The sequence below is a fragment of the Oreochromis aureus genome, linkage group 3 (genome assembly GCF_013358895.1).
Source record: "Oreochromis aureus strain Israel breed Guangdong linkage group 3, ZZ_aureus, whole genome shotgun sequence".
Lineage (NCBI taxonomy): Eukaryota > Metazoa > Chordata > Actinopteri > Cichliformes > Cichlidae > Oreochromis > Oreochromis aureus.
The window spans coordinates 8,509,389-8,527,032 of NC_052944.1; the positions used below are offsets into that span (position 1 = coordinate 8,509,389).

The window sequence follows — 17,644 nt, forward strand, 5'->3', positions numbered from 1 at the left end:
CAGGCTAAGTCTGAACTGATGCAGAACTGATGCAGCTGATGACCACACACACTCGGCATGTTTATCTGTATGATTCACAAATACAAGTACATATGTCAGAATAAAATCTGACCATTTTGACTTTTTGCTCTTTATTAATTACAGCTGGAGCTTTATCTCATACTGTCTGTCATTACTACTTTGAGTGCAGCTTTTATTCACTTTTACCACTATTACTATGTATAGCTCTGCAATTCAACAAGAAAAAAAGATTTACAGTGTAGGATTTAGTAACAAGAACAATCAGCATCTCCAGACTACTGCAAATAGAGAAATTTTGGTTCAGTGGCAGTAGTGTGTTGACAGTCCACTGGCAGTTATGGATCATCCGTCTACCTGCAGAGAGCATTTGTTGAGAAATGGCAGCGGTGTCAAAAATATGTGATGCAGCCAGTCCCACATATTTTTCCATGTGTTGTTATTAATCCATCAGCCAACTGTGGAGAAATTATAACATATTAAGTATTAAAGTAAAACTGAGTGTTAAAAACAGCTACTGTCTTTAGTTTTTGTGCTGTATGATTTTTTTCATCTTTGATGGTTTTTTTGTGCTTCTCTCTTATACTGTGCATGTTGATCAAGTATTCAACCAATGCACAGTGTCATCACGTTAAGCAATACAGTTGAGAGCATGCTCATGTTTGTAAAAATCCCCTCTCTGTAGGCAAATACAATCACAAAAACATAAATAAAGCATAAAACTGTGTGTTTTGAGAGGGGGTTGATGGTGCTTGTTCTATGGACTGCCTTCTAATACGGATCTATAGTGTGGCACTCTTTATCTGACCCCAGGGGTTATGACCTTTGTGCTGAGACGAGCCAAAGCCTATTGACCAGCTGTTTCTACCACCATGTGTGCAGATACACACACACAGACACAGCACAGTGTGCTTCAATCAGGTTAGCACTAATGGTGAGAGAGCTAACTGTAAATACATCGTAATATTACCCACAATATTCCAAAATTAGAACAATTCAACATCAAATAGGCTGTGAACTTGGCAGCTGGCAAGTTAATATCCCATTTGAAAGTGTTGGACAACTGTGTTGTAATATATAACTTTATCGGGGAAGTCCTGTAAAAATTCAGGTATGCAAAGCTTGTGCACAACAGCCACATATGAATTTCTGTTTTGCCTGCAAGAGCACTGGGCATAAAAAGTCAAATTCATATTGACTTTTTGTAACCTGGAAACTAAAGCCATGAGGAAGAATTATAAGTTTTCAGCATCAACATTCTGTGCACACTGCAAATTCAAGATGGTTTTTTTTTTTCATTGTTTACTTTCTGTCTCACTTTTTTTTTTTTGCCTTTCCTGTTACATGATAACATCTCATGAAAGCCTCAGCCATGAGCACAGCAGCAGTTTAGCCCAAGGCTGTTTGACATCTTCACATGTATCTCATCACCAAATTTGCACAGCAGTAACTATAAACTGTCCAAACGGTTTGTGAGGATTAAAATACACAACGCTGGGCTCTGTGGAAAGTACGGTTTTGTAATACCACAAGTTTCCCTATACTCATCAAAAGCACAGAGTCGGGTTAAAAAATCTAGCAGATCCTGATAGCCTAATCAATACAATCAATCAGGCAGTCTAAATTAGATGTAAATTAGATTTCAAATTATCCAAATTGAAATCAAATTTAATCTACAGAAACAAGAATCAAATGTAATAAAATATATATCAATTTTGGCCTCATTTTTCTCTTATTACAAGTTGATTTCTTTAGTAAATTTAGTAAATCGTCCACTCTTCTCTCACCCCAACCGGTCGCAGCAGATGCCCGCCCCTCCCTGAGCCTGGTTCTTCCCTGTTAAAAGGGAGTTTTTCCTTCCCACTGTCGTGAAAGTGCTTGCTCATAGGGGGTCATATGATTGTTGAGCTTTTCTCTGTATGCATTATTGTAGGGTCTACCTTACAATATAAAGCACCTTGAGGCAACTGACGTTGTGATTTGACGCTGTATAGATAAAATTGAATTGAATTGAATATGGACTGGATGTGGTACAGGACCCTCCATTCAGAGAGCAACAGCTCAATCTGCTCTGCTCTTTGCTCTGACAGCTTTCTCATTTGCCAGTGTTAATTGAAAGTCAATTTGGAACAGATGGCAGAGTTAAAAGATGCCCTATAATCCTCTCGCAGCAAAAGGGGTTAGGGAAGTGGGGGTAGGGAAGGATGCCTCTGGGTGATTCCACTACAATGTTATGACAGTAAAATGTTTCTCATAATGCTATAGCTTTGCTTTTCAACAGAGCACACAGTACCATTTCAAAGTGAAATTGGTTCTCATTCACATGGTGGGTCAAATCTTTTATTTGTCACAAGCATGAGAGCAACCAAAGCTGATACTGATTTGAGTTTTAAAATATCACCTCATTACTTGAAGTTTCCTGCAAATTTCTCTATTTTCATGCTGCAAAAAATATAAACGAACTCACGACTGAAAGCTTCAATAAACATTCAAAGAAACTATACACAATGGGATACATACATTTCAAGTTCTTAGAAACAACTAGCTCCCTTCAGTGAAGAGATTTACTACACCTGACTGCCTCATTAAAGGTCACTACTCCGCTGTGTATTTTCAATTTAAGTTACATAGTGTCAAGTCACAACAATGATGAGAGAGAGACAGGACAACGACTAGTCACCATTATTTTGTAGTAACCTTCACATCTACAGCATAAAGTGGCAAGTATTTTAAGGAGAATATTCTAGAAGATTGACATATGTCATTGTGGTATTTTTGAGGGCCTAACATTTTATTAATTGTGAAAAACTTAGATATTCAAATAAAATGGTGTGGAGAGTATAGCAGTCTTTATAAAGCCTTTAGTGGGTTTCAAGAAATTACAGTTGAGCATCTTTCAGACTAAGTGCAGTATATAGAATAACTGAAAAATCTGTGCTTACCTAGCGAACTTGCTAACAATGCTAACATTGAGTCATGATATTTTGTAATTTGAGGTAAGCTATGTTGTTAAACTAGGGTGACCAACCGTGCTCTTTTCCCCGGACATGTCCACTTTTCACGTTCTATCTGGGGCGTCCGGGGGGATTTTCGAGATGGATGAAAATGTCCGGGTTTTCCTACAGAGGACCCATATGTGCAACGTCATCCCCGAACTACTGTGTTGTAAGTGGTTGTTTCCCGCTCACAGATGGGACAGAGCGTGGAGCGGCACGCTGAAAAGATGCCAAAGCGCAAGTGCATCTTTTTAGACAAACTGCAAAAGAAATTTACCTCGTACCATCCCGGTCGGAATAAATGGGAGGCGTAGTGCACTGTGTGCAGAGCTGGCACATACGTTTGTATGTCTAACAAAGGTGCCGGAGATCTTGTTGCTTACATGGACACAGAAAAACATAAAAAGGCTGCTCGAGGCGAAAATTCATCTAGTAAGTTGACTGAGTTCTTTGTTACACCTGGGAAAAACGAGAATGCTGTTGTATCTGGAGCAGAAGGTGCACTGGCATTCCATACTACGAGGCATCAGAATACCTAGACCCATGGATTGCACTAGTGTGTTGCTAAAAAAAACCCCAAAAAAACCCCAACATTTCCAGACTTTAACACAGCTAAAAAGTTCAGCAGTGCCTGCACCAAGATTGAAGCTATTGTCACTCTTGAAGCTAATGAAATCCATTACTGTGGCATTTCTCAGACTTCAGTAACCATGGAACAGAGAAAATATTCCCAATCATACTTTGACTGGAAGAATGGTGGCGTGCAAACAAAATTAATTGAGGTTAGAAACGCCAAATGAAACAGCAGAAACCATTGCACAATACCTCACTGGTACCTCACTGGTAATTTTTCTTATACAGATGAGGCATTATTTCTGTAACATTATTTAATTCCAGAGGTTTTTAAGTTATTTTTTTTGCACTTGTTGACTTGTAAAAGCCTATATGACATTTTTTATTTCACCATTCATTAACCACACAGAGAAGGCATCTTTTAAATATGTTAACATTTTCTTTAAACAAACAGTATTATTAAAATTCGTCATGACTGGGCCAAGTGTCCTCTTTTTTGGAAATCAAAATATGGTCACCCTAGTTAAACTATATAAGAAAAGGTCCCCCGTTTATGTCATTATTAGGTAGCACTTTATCAGTTGTACAGTAAACCACTCTATACATTTTATAGTACCGAATGCCATTCAAAATAGCTCATATTAATAAGCTAAAGTAAGTTTTGTTGCAACACTAACAACACAACAAGTGCAGCTAGTTTTCCTGTGTAAATAAATACTAGTCACAGTTAATCCTCAAGTAACAACTAGTTTGGGTTGTGCAGCCTTTTTAGTTTAACGATTTATAGTTACTGTCCTAATTTAACTGTGTGATTTAGCCACTTAGCTATTGGTGCTAAGAGTAGCATGTGAAAAAGTAAACAAACAACAACAAACAACAATTAATTTTGGTCAAATCTGTAAACACAATGAGCATAGAGACTTGACTTCATTAGGTTTGAGAAATTCACACCATGTTCTGAAAAAATGAAACCTAATGCTGAAACTAAACTAAAATATATTATTAAAAAACATGGAAAATACAAAACTAATAGTCTAATGATCATTTTCCTTATACTGTAAACAACAATAAGCAAAGAATATAAGAAAGAGTTTTAACTAGCTCAGTCATCTCAGCAACAAATGCATATGGTAGTTAGGGAAAACTAATTTTTATATAAAAACTAGTTCATTGGCTTTAACCAGATTATCTGGGCTTTATGAGCACTTGTATAACACACATGGTAAGAGATGGTATAAATGGGTCAAGTAAGTGTTAGCTTGGTTACAAATAGCTAGTTCTACTAGCTCCTGATCCACCAATACAACTACGAACAGTAATGATAAATGAAAAAAGAACACCAGTCATTATATTTTATTACCAGTGTGTATTTATGTAGAGTTAGGTAAAATACTTTATATTTTTATTTTGAGTACTAAAGGACTGTTATCAATTACACAATGCAGTTAGTTATTGTTCAGTAAGTATCAGTAAGAGCAGATTGATACTGTCTGTATCAAGTGTATTTTTCTTTTAAAGGGCTTATTTCAGACAGGGAAGTTATTTATGTGTTATCCATATAATCGTATTGAATTCATGAAACATATTCCTCATTATTATAAGAATCTAATCACATGTTAGGATTCAGTGCTGACTGTAGAAACTTTAGCTCACATGTGCCGCAAACAGCAAGTTAATTCTCACCTCCTGTGAGGCTGACACACTTCTTACAACGCTAATCCATTTACAGAATGTAAATGCTCATGGAGAGACCAATCACAGCTTGATGCATTATTCAAAGAGACCACTCAACATAATTAGAAGACCAATGTGACTTAAGTTCATTTTTTTTCATCTCCAGACATGTTTACGACTGTCTGTGGTCTGTCTGGCCACTAATTGCATACATGCATTTGTATGTGCTTTAACAACAACTCCTCTAACTGTGACTAGTGTGGTTGAGTGATGCTTTGTTTCCTGTGCTCACAGTTGCACAATGCTCCTGCTAGCACTCAGCCCGCACACTGTACCTCTCCTCAGGCCATTCACAGAGATATTAATAAAAACAAATTCATCATCTTCTCTCAATTTGTCAATGCCAGTATTTTACCTGCAGTGCTGACTGCAGTCTTGTCAGCTTTCCTATTCTGGTCTTTATTGCATCTTATTGTAATCATGCCTCGGCTTGCAAATATGTATCAACCGCTGTAGCATTAAAATGCTGATAGAATGGTGCAGATCTGTAAATGTGTAACTCATATAACTTGGCCATATGAGGTTTTGTATCTATAAAAATTAAGAATGCGTGATCATTCAAATATTAAGAAAATTTCCAGAAATTTAGTAAAAGAAAAGGTTAAGTTCCTTAGGAAAAAACAATGCGAGTAATTTTCTACCACTTTTTTTACACTTTTTTTTAAATGTGGTCATACTGATGCAGATGATACTCCTGTAGTTCACCTAAACTAGCTGAGTGGAGGCTTAACAACTGTCCTGACTTGTGCAAAGCATTAATCCTTATATGTCTACTTATCTCACAAATACCCTACCAGCTCCCTCACTTAAACCACACAGAGTATTTCCAACAGTGAGAATGCTTTTGATGCAGACTTCCTCTATCGGGTGCTACATGTGAGACAGAGCAACTGTAGACCACATCATAACTTTACTCTCCAAATATCATTGTGGGTTAATGTGTAAATATGGATTTCTGTCAGTGAGCCAAGCAGCAGCAGCAAATACTGTCTGAAGATGCTTTTCTACTGACGACATTCATGTTAAAGGTCAGCCTGGTTTCTGCTGTAGGAAAACTCATCAGTACATGATCTAAATGAGCTGTTTACACTGTTGACAGTTATGACTTGACCAGAGAGCTCTCTCAGTGAGTCATTCAGTGCAGATCAATGTGTCGACAGCTCTGGGCCTCTTCCTGTGATCACACGGAGCCCCTTAACTCAAGGTGGTAAAATTTAATTGATTATTACATTATGATCATCAACAGCAGACTAGTTTGTGTTGTAAAACAGCACAATTTGGCACACAAGCAAATGCTAACTGATAACAGCTGATGATTGAATGGTTTCACTCTTGATTGTGGTCTTTGTAGATAATAATCCTCGGTGATATCTAGGGATTTAAGCTGCAGATGTTAAACACAGCACATGTTTTGCAGGGAGAGTAACTGTGAAAGCAAAGGCACAAATAAAGGCCTTCTGTGTGTGCTAATGGTTTTGGATGCTTTGAGATATGTGCTGGCTGAGAGTGATGTCACGCTAAGATAACAATGTGTAAATGTGTCTGTGCTGAAGGGTTTTTCTTGGGCCACTGACGATAAAGGCGGACAAAGTCTTCCTGTCATGTGGTTGGCTGCGTGTCAGTAAATGATCGAGTAATACAGAGAATGGCCCTGTTCACGTCAGGAAAGCACACATACATTGCTGGTTTTAATTACGTCAGAGGCAAATGGGTGTGAAAGCAATGAAAATGTGGATCACAGCACGGGGTCACAGTCTTTCCACAGAGAGCCTGTTATCAGTGCAGCACAGGCATGAATGTGCTCTCGATGCAAATGCCCTGGCCTCGCAGGCCTCAGTCAACCTGTCTGCTGTTTGCAAATGATGAAACTGATAGTCAGTTCACCAGGTTTACAGTTTCAGCCATACACAGCACAACAGTGAACTTTCTTTTTCATGCTCTGTTTGATCAGATCGAGTTTAACAACAAATGATTGAAAATGCAAATTTACAGTAAATTTACCCAGATTTTCATACAAAGTAAAAGATTTGGTACAAACCATCTTGTTTTTAGATTATCTTACATTATTATTATGTTACTGTACTGACTTCCGTAATCGTGCAACAGTTACTAACCAAACAATTGTTGTGTGTTTTTTTGTGATTCATGTTACGAAAGTTCTTTGGTTATCAGCAAGATGACAAGATGTGCCTTTTTCCTGCAAACTCACACTACAGTCATCTGACTTTAGTTCATGTGATGGAAGGGGGTAAATAATAGAACTCTACAACTTTTAATATGAGAGGCTCTTTAATGTTTATTGCATGAAAAAACAAGAACGTGCTAGACAGGCCCAGGTCACAAACAATTACCCACTGGTGCTAACACTTAGCACCTGTAAGTTAGCATGCAGCATGTTAACACAAAGCTAGGAGCAAAGAACACTCCATGCAGACACAATGACGGTGCAATGATAAGCAATGATGCAATGATGAGCACTCATTACCAACTTTCCTGTCAGCTTTGTGATAATACTTTTGTGATAATACTTCAAAGGTGAAGGTAGGACAAATAACCTAGCATGTCTTTGGTAAAACAGAAGCACCCAGGAGAAACCCATGTGGGCACAGGGAGAACATACATCTCCATACAGAAAGGCCCCAGCTGACTTGAGCATTCAAGCCCAGAACTTTCATGCTGTTTGCATTTTTGCAATACGTCATGTTTAACCATTTTATACTTAAGGTCCCTGAAGTACTTACAGCACATATTCGTAGCACGGTGACTCAGTCAGACACTCATAGCTTTGAATCTCTTCTCTTCATGACTGAGTCTACTTTGCTCCCCAAATGGTTCATATAGTTAATGATTTTGTGGTATCTTTTTATGGTTATTTATGGTTATTTATGTGGGTCACTCAACAAACTGAGGAAGGTTTAGTCCTGAAAAAAATCTGAAACCCAAGCTGTAAGTCACAGTAGCCAGCTAAGTTCACAGTAATGTTTCCTAACCATTTAGTTTTTAGTGTGCCTCCATAACATACCTGTAGTATAGATGCATAGATGACATGTGGGCCAAAAGCTTGCTGAATCACATCCAACCTGCTAAAGTTCACTGGTTAATAGGTAAAAATAAATTGCCATTGGTCTGAACACATGTTCACATTTAAGCAGCTTACTTAACTAAACAAAAGACAGAGAGGCAGCCCAATATCTGACAGAATTACATCAGCGTTTTATACTCTGACCCTCAGGCCTTGAGTCAGGGAGACACAAAAGAGGACACAAGAGTAAATCAGCTCTGCAACTGTGTTGCTGTGTTGACTCATCAGACATAGTACTATAAATATAATTCAAATAGAAATGGAATTTTTGACTAGTGTCTGATTTTGGAATTTTCCTTTATGACAGTAAACATATTTTTAACATAAACTGATGCAGGAACGGTGCCCCAGAACACAGGAAACAAAGTACCTGATGTTTCAAATTTGTTACAGGACACCCATGTCCTTTTTGAGTGCTTCTCTCAATGTTTAAGCAAAACCTACATCCATTTACAGTCAGAAGTAACCATTTACTTTCTGTTTCCTCTAAACCAAACCACTGTTAAAAATAGCCCTGACCAGTTGCTGTTTTTCCTCCTGTTGAAATTATATTTCCTGAAAACAGCAGTGCTCAGGTGTTTTCTGATGTCATGGATCTCTGAGCCATTGTTAAAAATCAAAGCATGTGACAGCTGTAAAAATCAAATGACAAAAAGCAGATCAAATAAAGACTTCGTGCATGTCAGTAAATATCTTCACATTCGTTTATTGAACTCACTGTTTGACATTTCAAGAAAACAAAGAATGCAGTCAGGGCTCGGGACATTATTTATACAAGTTCTTAAAAAAGAGTGATGAGAATAAGATGCAGTTCACCTGAATTTAATTCACAGTAAGTGCTCCACATCATAAACCTGCGTGTTGTGAGTGAGTGAAAAGTCATGGTACCGATACACTGATGCTGACTTTTGGTCTGACTGGACTTCTCTGTCTCTCAGTCTTCATAACTCAGCATCCAACAGGAAAAGCAAGAATTCCAAACAAAGACACTGAGTTCAAAGGAATGTGTGGTACGGGAGGAATTTGGTGATACATTATATAAGTAGAACAAACTGGTTCTGCAAGAGAGGTTTGAAGGCAAAGCGCATCAACATGCCTATTTACATAGCCATTGTTTGGCATGTGATCCTGTCCTGCTTTGCAATGCAAAAAGGTCACAAGTACCCTCCCATGTATAACTATAGAGGCTCTCTCAGCAGCCATTTCCAGTATAAAGAAACATCCCATGTTTTTCACTGCTCTGGTTTAAAAGCCCACTTCACACATCTCTCTGCATTCTGTGCACTCCTTTCAGACTATTCATTTCATTTTCGGTCACTACAATTCGGATGAGTGAGGTGTGGGGGTAGTATTGGTGGGAGGAGATGGGACAGGCAGGAGGAGACTTCTGTTAATCTTATGAAAGTGAGATTGGCTATTCTGGATAATTATTGTGTCATAATATTTTGGCTATAATATACAATATCAGAATCATGTGTCCCATGGGGATTTATCATTAGAAGAAGGCTGAGAGAAGACTTTCACTAACTACTCTCCACCTTCACAAGCTCTCACTGTAGGGTCAAATATTGTGGAAACCCGATGAATTTCTACAACTGCAAAGTCAAAAACATTACGGAGTTGACAAAAAGACACAAAATTATAATATTACAGTTATACTGAGAGTATAATGCAAAGTCAGTCAGTTTGCAGTTTGTAAAGAGTTTAATTTAGTAAGATGGTTAATAGGAACTGTGTACATTTACCCCTGGAGGGTCACTAATGCATGCTGTTGTTTATTAGCCCAATTTTTGCTGATTCCTGGAGCACACTGACAATGGAGCAGCATTCGCTCGAGCGAATCAGAAATGACCTAACAGATCACATCTCAGTAAAGTTGGTTAACTTTGTGTTAACAGGAGTCTGGCACAGAGGATTCTCTGTAGATAGCACTGTGTTGCTTAAATGTGGCCTTCCCAGAACAATGCACATTCAGGATGGGAGCATATGTTACTCCAATACTTGTACACGCCTTTCAGCACTGATGGTACATTTTCAGATGTACACACTTCTGGTTCCATGGCGCGAGGTTTTGAGCTGAGCAGTGACAACAAGCCAGATGGTCCCTCTGGTCTCCTCTGGAGGATGTAGCGCCCATGTTTTTAAAAAAGACATTTCAATTTGTCTGACCACAGGACAGTTTTCCATTTCGCCTCAGTCCATTTTAAAAGAGCTTTGGTCCAAATTTCAACAACTCAATCATGTTTGTTTTTTAGTGCTGCATGAGAGGCCCAAAGATCAGCCTTCCTCCCAGAGATTTTTCCAGATTCTTGGAATCTTCTAATAATGTTATGTATTGTAGATGATGAGATAATTAAATCTTTACAATTTTATGATGAGGAACGTTATTCTGAAACTTTCCACAGTTTGCAGACGCACTTTTTGTAGTTCAGTGAACCACGCCAATCTTTACTTCTGAGAAATACTGCTTCCCTAAGATGGTCTTTTTATATTTGTAGTACCATTTAATTTTACAGCATGTACAGCCTAGTTCCAGTATAGTATCACTTTACATAACAATCAGATTCTGTACTCACAGTGGATTACTACGTATGTGTGTGTGTGTTGAATTCATTAGACCAGCGGTCCCCAACCTTTTTTGCGCCACGGACCGGTTTATGCCCGACAATATTTTCACGGACCGGCAATAAGGTGTCGCGGATAAATACAACAAAATAAAACTAGTGCCGGTACCGAAAAAAAGAAGATTTATTCATAACACACGTGAAAAGACCCAGGAAAACCGAGTTAACGATAAAAACGATAACAAAATGACGCTGAAAACCGATAAAAACCCTGAAAACCATACATTTCACACCTGAGCCTCGACTCTCGCGGCCCGGTACCAAACGACTCACGGACCGGTACCGGTCCGAGGCCCGGGGGTTGGGGACCGCTGCATTAGACCACTTGTGTCTCTTTGGCTTTATACATCATGCTATCTTAAGCAGTTATTGTTTGCACATTGGTAATTGTGGTTACATTCCTTTATCAGTGCATTAAACACGTGGTTTTAACACTGCATATTAATGCATATCAGATGCTTTAAGCCACATCATGATAAAGCATCTAAAACCTTCAATTTGTTGTGCAGGTGGCCAAATGTGTAGGCTTATTAATTATATAGAATTAATGGCCTCTTGCTGTATTTTTTTCAAAGTAAACAGAGTTTCTGCTGTCCTTCTAACTTTGTAACCTCTGTTTTGTGGACATAGTGTGCATTTCTTTTCCCTATATCAGCTGTCTAGTCTTTGAGCTCTGGCAAAAACTATAAACAGTTAGCTCCATAAATATTTATAATCTTGGTTCTGCTAATCTTGGTTAGCAAAATATATATTATATATGAAACAACTCAGACGCAGTTGAAGTGCAGACTTCTGGCTTTAATTCAGTGGGTTTGAACAAACACATAAAAATGTGATGAACTAATGCATTTTTAACACAATCACTTCATTTCAGGTGCTCAAAAGTAATTGGACAAATAAATAACTAAAAATAAAATGTTCATTTCTAATACTTTGCTGGCAATCTGATGTCTTGAACTCATGGACATCACCAGCATCACCATTGTGAAAGTGTTTCTCTTTACCATGGAAACGATTCTGCGATCATCCACCACTGTTGTCTTCCATGTAAATTCATGTTGCTGAGTTCAACAATGCTTGCTTTCTTTCTTTCTTTCTCAGGATGTACCAAACTGGAGATTTTGCTACTCCTAGTATTGTAGCAGTTTCTCAGATGTTTTTTTTTCTTCTGTTTTCGCAGGTTAAGGACGGCTCACCTGGATGAAGAGCTCCTTTGACCGTATGTTGTCTGTTAAAAGCAAAACCTTCCAAATGAAAGCACCACACATTAAATCAACTCCAGTTCTTTTATCTGTTTAATTGATAATGACAAAATGAAGGAATTGTCCACACCTGTCCATAAAATAGCCTTTTAGTCCCTTTAAAAAAACACAGTGGCCACTGTTACGGAGCTGAAAGGACTTCATCCAGTTTGAATGTGGATAACCTCAAATGAAAGCTTAGAGTCTACACATTATGTCAGTGGAATACATGTATGTGTCAGTAAACAGGTAAAAAAATATATAGCTTGTGTCAGTGTCTAAATATATATGGAAGTGATGGGTCTGTCTAGCACAGACCCACCGCTGGAACGAGACAATTCTACTACAACAGCAAAAAACATTGGACATCAAGCAGAGCTCTTTGATCTCGTGCACGAGGGAGAGAACTGTGACAAGCGTGTTCCTGTCGCTCTCGTCTGCTCCCTCATAACACTGCTCTTTATTGCGGTTACATGACTATGCGTAAGTTCATTAACATATGACGTCTTACATAGGCATACATGTAAACAAAGAGTACCTTGTCTGTGTGTACATATAAGCATGTATGTGTGTGTGTGTGTGTGGGGGGGTCCAGCAGTTCATCTAAACAAAAGGCACTTATACAAAAACAGACATAGATGTGTTTATCATACCATAAAACAATAAAAGAAGGTACGACCTCTCTCATGACCCCAGGATGTGTGTGTATGCCAGAGTGTTCTGGGATGCACACAGAGTCTTTGCAGACTGCTAAGGATCACACATCCCATCATTATGCAATCGATTATAAAACTAAGCATATATGGGTAAATATTTCTAAGCATAAATGACAATCCACAATATAAACCTGACATGGATGCAATGTTCAGATAAACAATTCACTTGCCTCGAGGTGACTGTTGTTGTGATTTAGTGGTTTATAAATAAAAATGAATTGAATAAATATCATGTGTCTGTGTTTGATTATTAATAATGCAGTAAAAATATATGATTAGACAAATGCAAATCAAAGTATAATATGATTTGTTTTTTCAAAAGAAGGCAACCTCAGCAAACACAGTAAACTCCCCCATAATACACTTTCCCTCTCCACCTATATGTCCAAAATCCAGAGCCACATCCTCCTCCACTCTGGACACCTAATCCCCATAAGCTTTCATAATGCCCTGGCCAGGGAGAGGGAGTAGAGGAAGTGAAGAAAGGCAAGTTCGAGTTTAATGACCTTGCAAGTGGATTACAGGTTGGCTAGGGTTCAAAAACGGCTCTGCACGGCCTTGGGAGCAGCCTGAGCACCAAAATCAGCTGACACAGAAAAGAAAGGTTCACAAATCAGGACATATGTAGTTCAGGTTAAGGGCAGGGACATGTATGACCTCTGTACTGTGTACGTGAAGTTGCAGAGTGTTCCTCTGCCACTAGAGGGAAGCAGAGCCTTTCATTTTCTTCAGTCCTAGCTGAAGAAAGTGTGTTACTTGGCCTGTGCTTCCTGGATGGCTGATACAGCAATGACCTGACTTAAAGTGTCACAGAGGTGGATTAAAATGTCAGAGGATTAACTAGAAGCTGGTCTGAAGTGTTTCCATGCAGCATCTTTGCAGCTCCATGTCCTTCTGTTATTGTTGCAGCAATTGTTGTTGTTGTGATGTCTGAGTAACTGGGTGTAAACACAATGCAGGTCGGCAATAGTGAGGAGTGAAACTGCTTCACAATCTTGTCAGCCTTTGTGTAGATCGTGATTTGCTTTTTGCATTGTTTTAAACTCCCACTCAGGTTCAAAACAGGCCCACTCTGAAACCACTCACATGTTTGAAAATGTGTTTGTGAGCAGACAACAAGCTTGCCTACTTGTAAGTCTGTTGCACAAGAACCAAAACCGCAACTCTGACCACTCGCTTGAGATTTTGAACATGTCCTCTTCCCCTGCTTGTGCAGGCAGAGGGACTTTTTCCGAGCATTGGTGATACTCTAATAAAGCTACACTCAGCAACGTGATTGAAAGCCTTATACATGGAAAATGTCACCGATTGGTTCTGAGCTTCATATGATTTAATCACATCAAAGCACTTCAAGCTCATAGACTTGCTGTCTAATGACATCAGGTGACACAGGAGAATCTTACATAATCACAATAGCACAAACCCACTCTAACATCTTGAGCCCAAACCTCAAGTGAGCAGCTGAAATTCAGAGAAGAGCTCTTGAACCTCCTGCAAGAAGACTGAAAAACTATTTCTGAAGCCTGTTTAAAGAAACTGCAACCTTTCCTAGGACAGCTTAGGCTGTGACTATTTTTTTGTTTGTTTATTTTGATTTACATTTCTGTTTCCTTTTTCCCATTTTCCTAGCGTCATATACAGAAATGAGGGATTGCCCAAAACGTGTGCGCAGTACTGACAGGGAGTCTGGCTGACAACACTAAAGGCTTTCCCTCATACAGGCCTGCACACTCTTCATTTTCCCAGCATACAAATACATGACTGACTTTGTTTCACATGTGCATTTCTTATTGCTTTAAACATCTCCTATTTTGCACTAAATATTTTTCCATGTTTCTAAACTCACGGGCATTTCATGAAATAAATATAGTGTAAAAACAGGTATGCATAAAAAGAATGGGTATGGTTTTGCAGAGGCATGGTAAATGGATTGATTCTTATATAGCGCTTTTCTACTCTCCCTGAGTACTCAAAGCGCTCTATACAACATGCCTCACCCACTCATACAAGCACTTCCTTCTATACCTAAGTGCAACCCAAGCATTCACACACATTCACACTCCGATGGACGGATCAAAAAGCAACTTGGGGTTAGTATCTTGCCCAAGGATACTTGGCATGCAGACTGGGGAAACCAAGGCTCAAACCACCAACCTTCCAGTCAGTAGCTGATCTGCTCTACCACCTGAGCCACAGCCACCCCAATAACCCCATCTGCCCTAATACAGATGCCATCATGTAAGAAGTGATCCTATACAAATGTCTGTGTAGAAAGTATGTTACGACTTGTTACAACTTGCTAAATTAAGTCGTAACAAGCACCTCTGTCTTAACTCTGTCATTTCCTGTCCATTCCAACAACTCGCCATCCACTGCAGATATATTTCTAAAGGTCATGTTTCTCTGCACACATACGGAAATGTGAATCTGCCGTTGCCGTTCTTGTTTTTGGTTTTGATTTTTCTTACCCTTTGTAAGAGCCTTAAGAAAATGCCCCAATGTTTTCAGGAAATGCATTTCGGGAACTGAAATGTGCTTCAGTTAAAGCTCGATGATTATGTTATACTTGGTTATACTTGCACAATTCGTTTTGAGAATGCTTGGTAATCCCTAAATATTTAGAATTCATGCAAAGAATGCATCTAAAGCAGAAACTGCACATTTTGTTGTTTGCAATATTTGGGATTGTTAAACTGTTTCGTGAACTGTAGATGATTTTCGTTTGCTGTATAGACTCAGTTTTACAGTATAATGTTGTAAAATTCATAAAATGTTACTGTTACCACTCTTACATCTGATTTGGGGGGATTTTACACCAGCATTGTAAGCTGTTATTGTCCATTTTTGTCCTTTGTAACTCAAATTCAGCACAACATATTTGTATTTATGTGCTCTACAAGTTATGTTGAGACTGTGTTAAGCTTTACTGCTAAAAAAACATCATAATAAAACATTTTTAAAAACATGTACCTGGATTTAATTACACATCTTCATTATCCATAATTCATGGTTTCTGTAGCTCTGACAATGCCACTGCATGATAGGTTAATCAAGCAAAGAGTAAACATGGGAAGTGGACATAGCTGTGCTTAGAGTGAAGCACAGCTATGTCCCTTTTGTTTTCTTGCTTTCGTAAAATTGGGCCCCAACAATAAGACAAGTTTCTACAGGTGAGGTAGAGCCCACGGAAGTATTTCATACAGCTGGTGTTTCAGACTGTGCCAACCTACAATTCCTACATACACATGCTCTGTAAGGTCATATACTGCATTTGTGTGCATTTACTGGAGATATTTTCTGTAATTTTTTCATTCTGTTTGAAGTTTAAAAATGATTACATGTGGTAATAATTGTGTCAGTTGAGATATAAACCTTGCTGTGCCATCATTTTGGTTTAACTCCACTGTCAGTTCAATTTTCACTGGTTGATGTTTGTTGCCACAAGATAATCCTGAATCATGTTTTAACCTTCTGTCATTGCATTTACTCTGGTTTGCAGCTGTCTGTGCTTCTGTGTGGCTGGCCCTGAGTCATTATTATTACTACAGCTAATGTTTGCTACTTCTGTTACACCGTGTATTAGATGTAAAAATCTTCTAAATGTATGCAATTTCATATAGACAACACTTTACAACCATGTTCAGGAAGATAAACCATTTATTCATCTGTTACAAAACAAGTGGAATTTCAGCAGTGTTATGCAGATGTTGGTGCTTTTGTCTCCACCCCAGGGTGCGGTCTCTACTTCTTGCTCCTTGGCACACCACGGAAGCAGCAGGTCAGAGCTGCTACCACTGCCATAAACTCCTCAAAGTCCACCACGCCGTCTCCATCGAAATCAAGAGCTTTGATCAGTTCATCCACTTCTTTTTGGTTCTTTGCTCCCTATAAGGACCAACAGAACACCAATACTGTAAGCTACAGTCTGCAAGCTGCTAAAAAGGGCCTCGCTTTTTAGTCAAATAAAAACAGTTAAAATTAAACAAAACGTTGTTGTTAAAGTTAAACAATCAGTCTGCAAATACCGTTAGGCTGACACCTTTTGTTAAATTTTAAACATCACAACTTGTCGGAAACACTTCTAAAAACATCCAGAAGCATGCAGCTGCAGGATGATATGTCCTTACTGCTTTCATTTTGCAAGTTAACCACCAAAACCAATCACCAACACATAATTCTGTATATTTTGCAGCATATAGTAAAAACACATGTATGCCCTTTGGGATGTACATTACCTTGATCATTTCAGGCATTTCTTTTTCCAGCAACGTCTTGACTTCAGATTTGGACAGGCTGTTCGGGTCGCCATCAGTTCTTGCATACTTTTCAAAGGTGTCGAGCATCATACACATGGAGACCTGTAACTGAGTCATGTTTCCTGATTGATGGGTTGTTTTTAAACGGGTAGAGAAAAAGAAATGGAAGATCGACAGAGCAATACCTGTGCAGGCAGTGAAGGAAAAGAGGAGATACGATTCTTTTTATACCTTTAAAAATGGGCTTGGCCACATTGGGAAGACAAAACCTCTAAAGGTGTGGCAGTGTTTACTGAAGGATGTTGCACATATCAGGTTTCATACTCTGAGAACACAGCCTCATTCTCCCAACGCCCAGTATGCACATACTGAAAGGCCATATGCAGCTTTAGTCATTTGCTAGT

The 17,644-nt window shown here is 38.7% G+C and overlaps 1 protein-coding gene across 1 annotated transcript; it reads right to left on the bottom strand.

Annotated features, from left to right (window-relative positions):
• Positions 1-16,623: 16,623 nt before the first annotated feature.
• Positions 16,624-17,449, bottom strand: LOC116335821 (protein S100-G-like). Its single transcript, XM_031759594.2, has 2 exons — positions 17,220-17,449; positions 16,624-16,869 (listed from the first exon to the last, which is right to left on the bottom strand). Exons 1-2 carry the CDS (start codon positions 17,355-17,357, stop codon positions 16,726-16,728), a joined length of 282 nt encoding a protein of 93 aa, XP_031615454.1. The 5' UTR covers positions 17,358-17,449; the 3' UTR covers positions 16,624-16,725.
• Positions 17,450-17,644: the final 195 nt, after the last annotated feature.

Coding starts and splice junctions, on each gene's coding strand:
- LOC116335821 (XM_031759594.2), bottom strand. CDS start 17,357: ATGACTCAGTTACAGGTCTCCATGTGTATGATGCTCGACACCTTTGAA. Junction 16,870..17,219: donor AAATGCCTGAAATGATCAAG/GTAATGTACATC, acceptor TGGTCCTTATAG/GGAGCAAAGAACCAAAAAGA.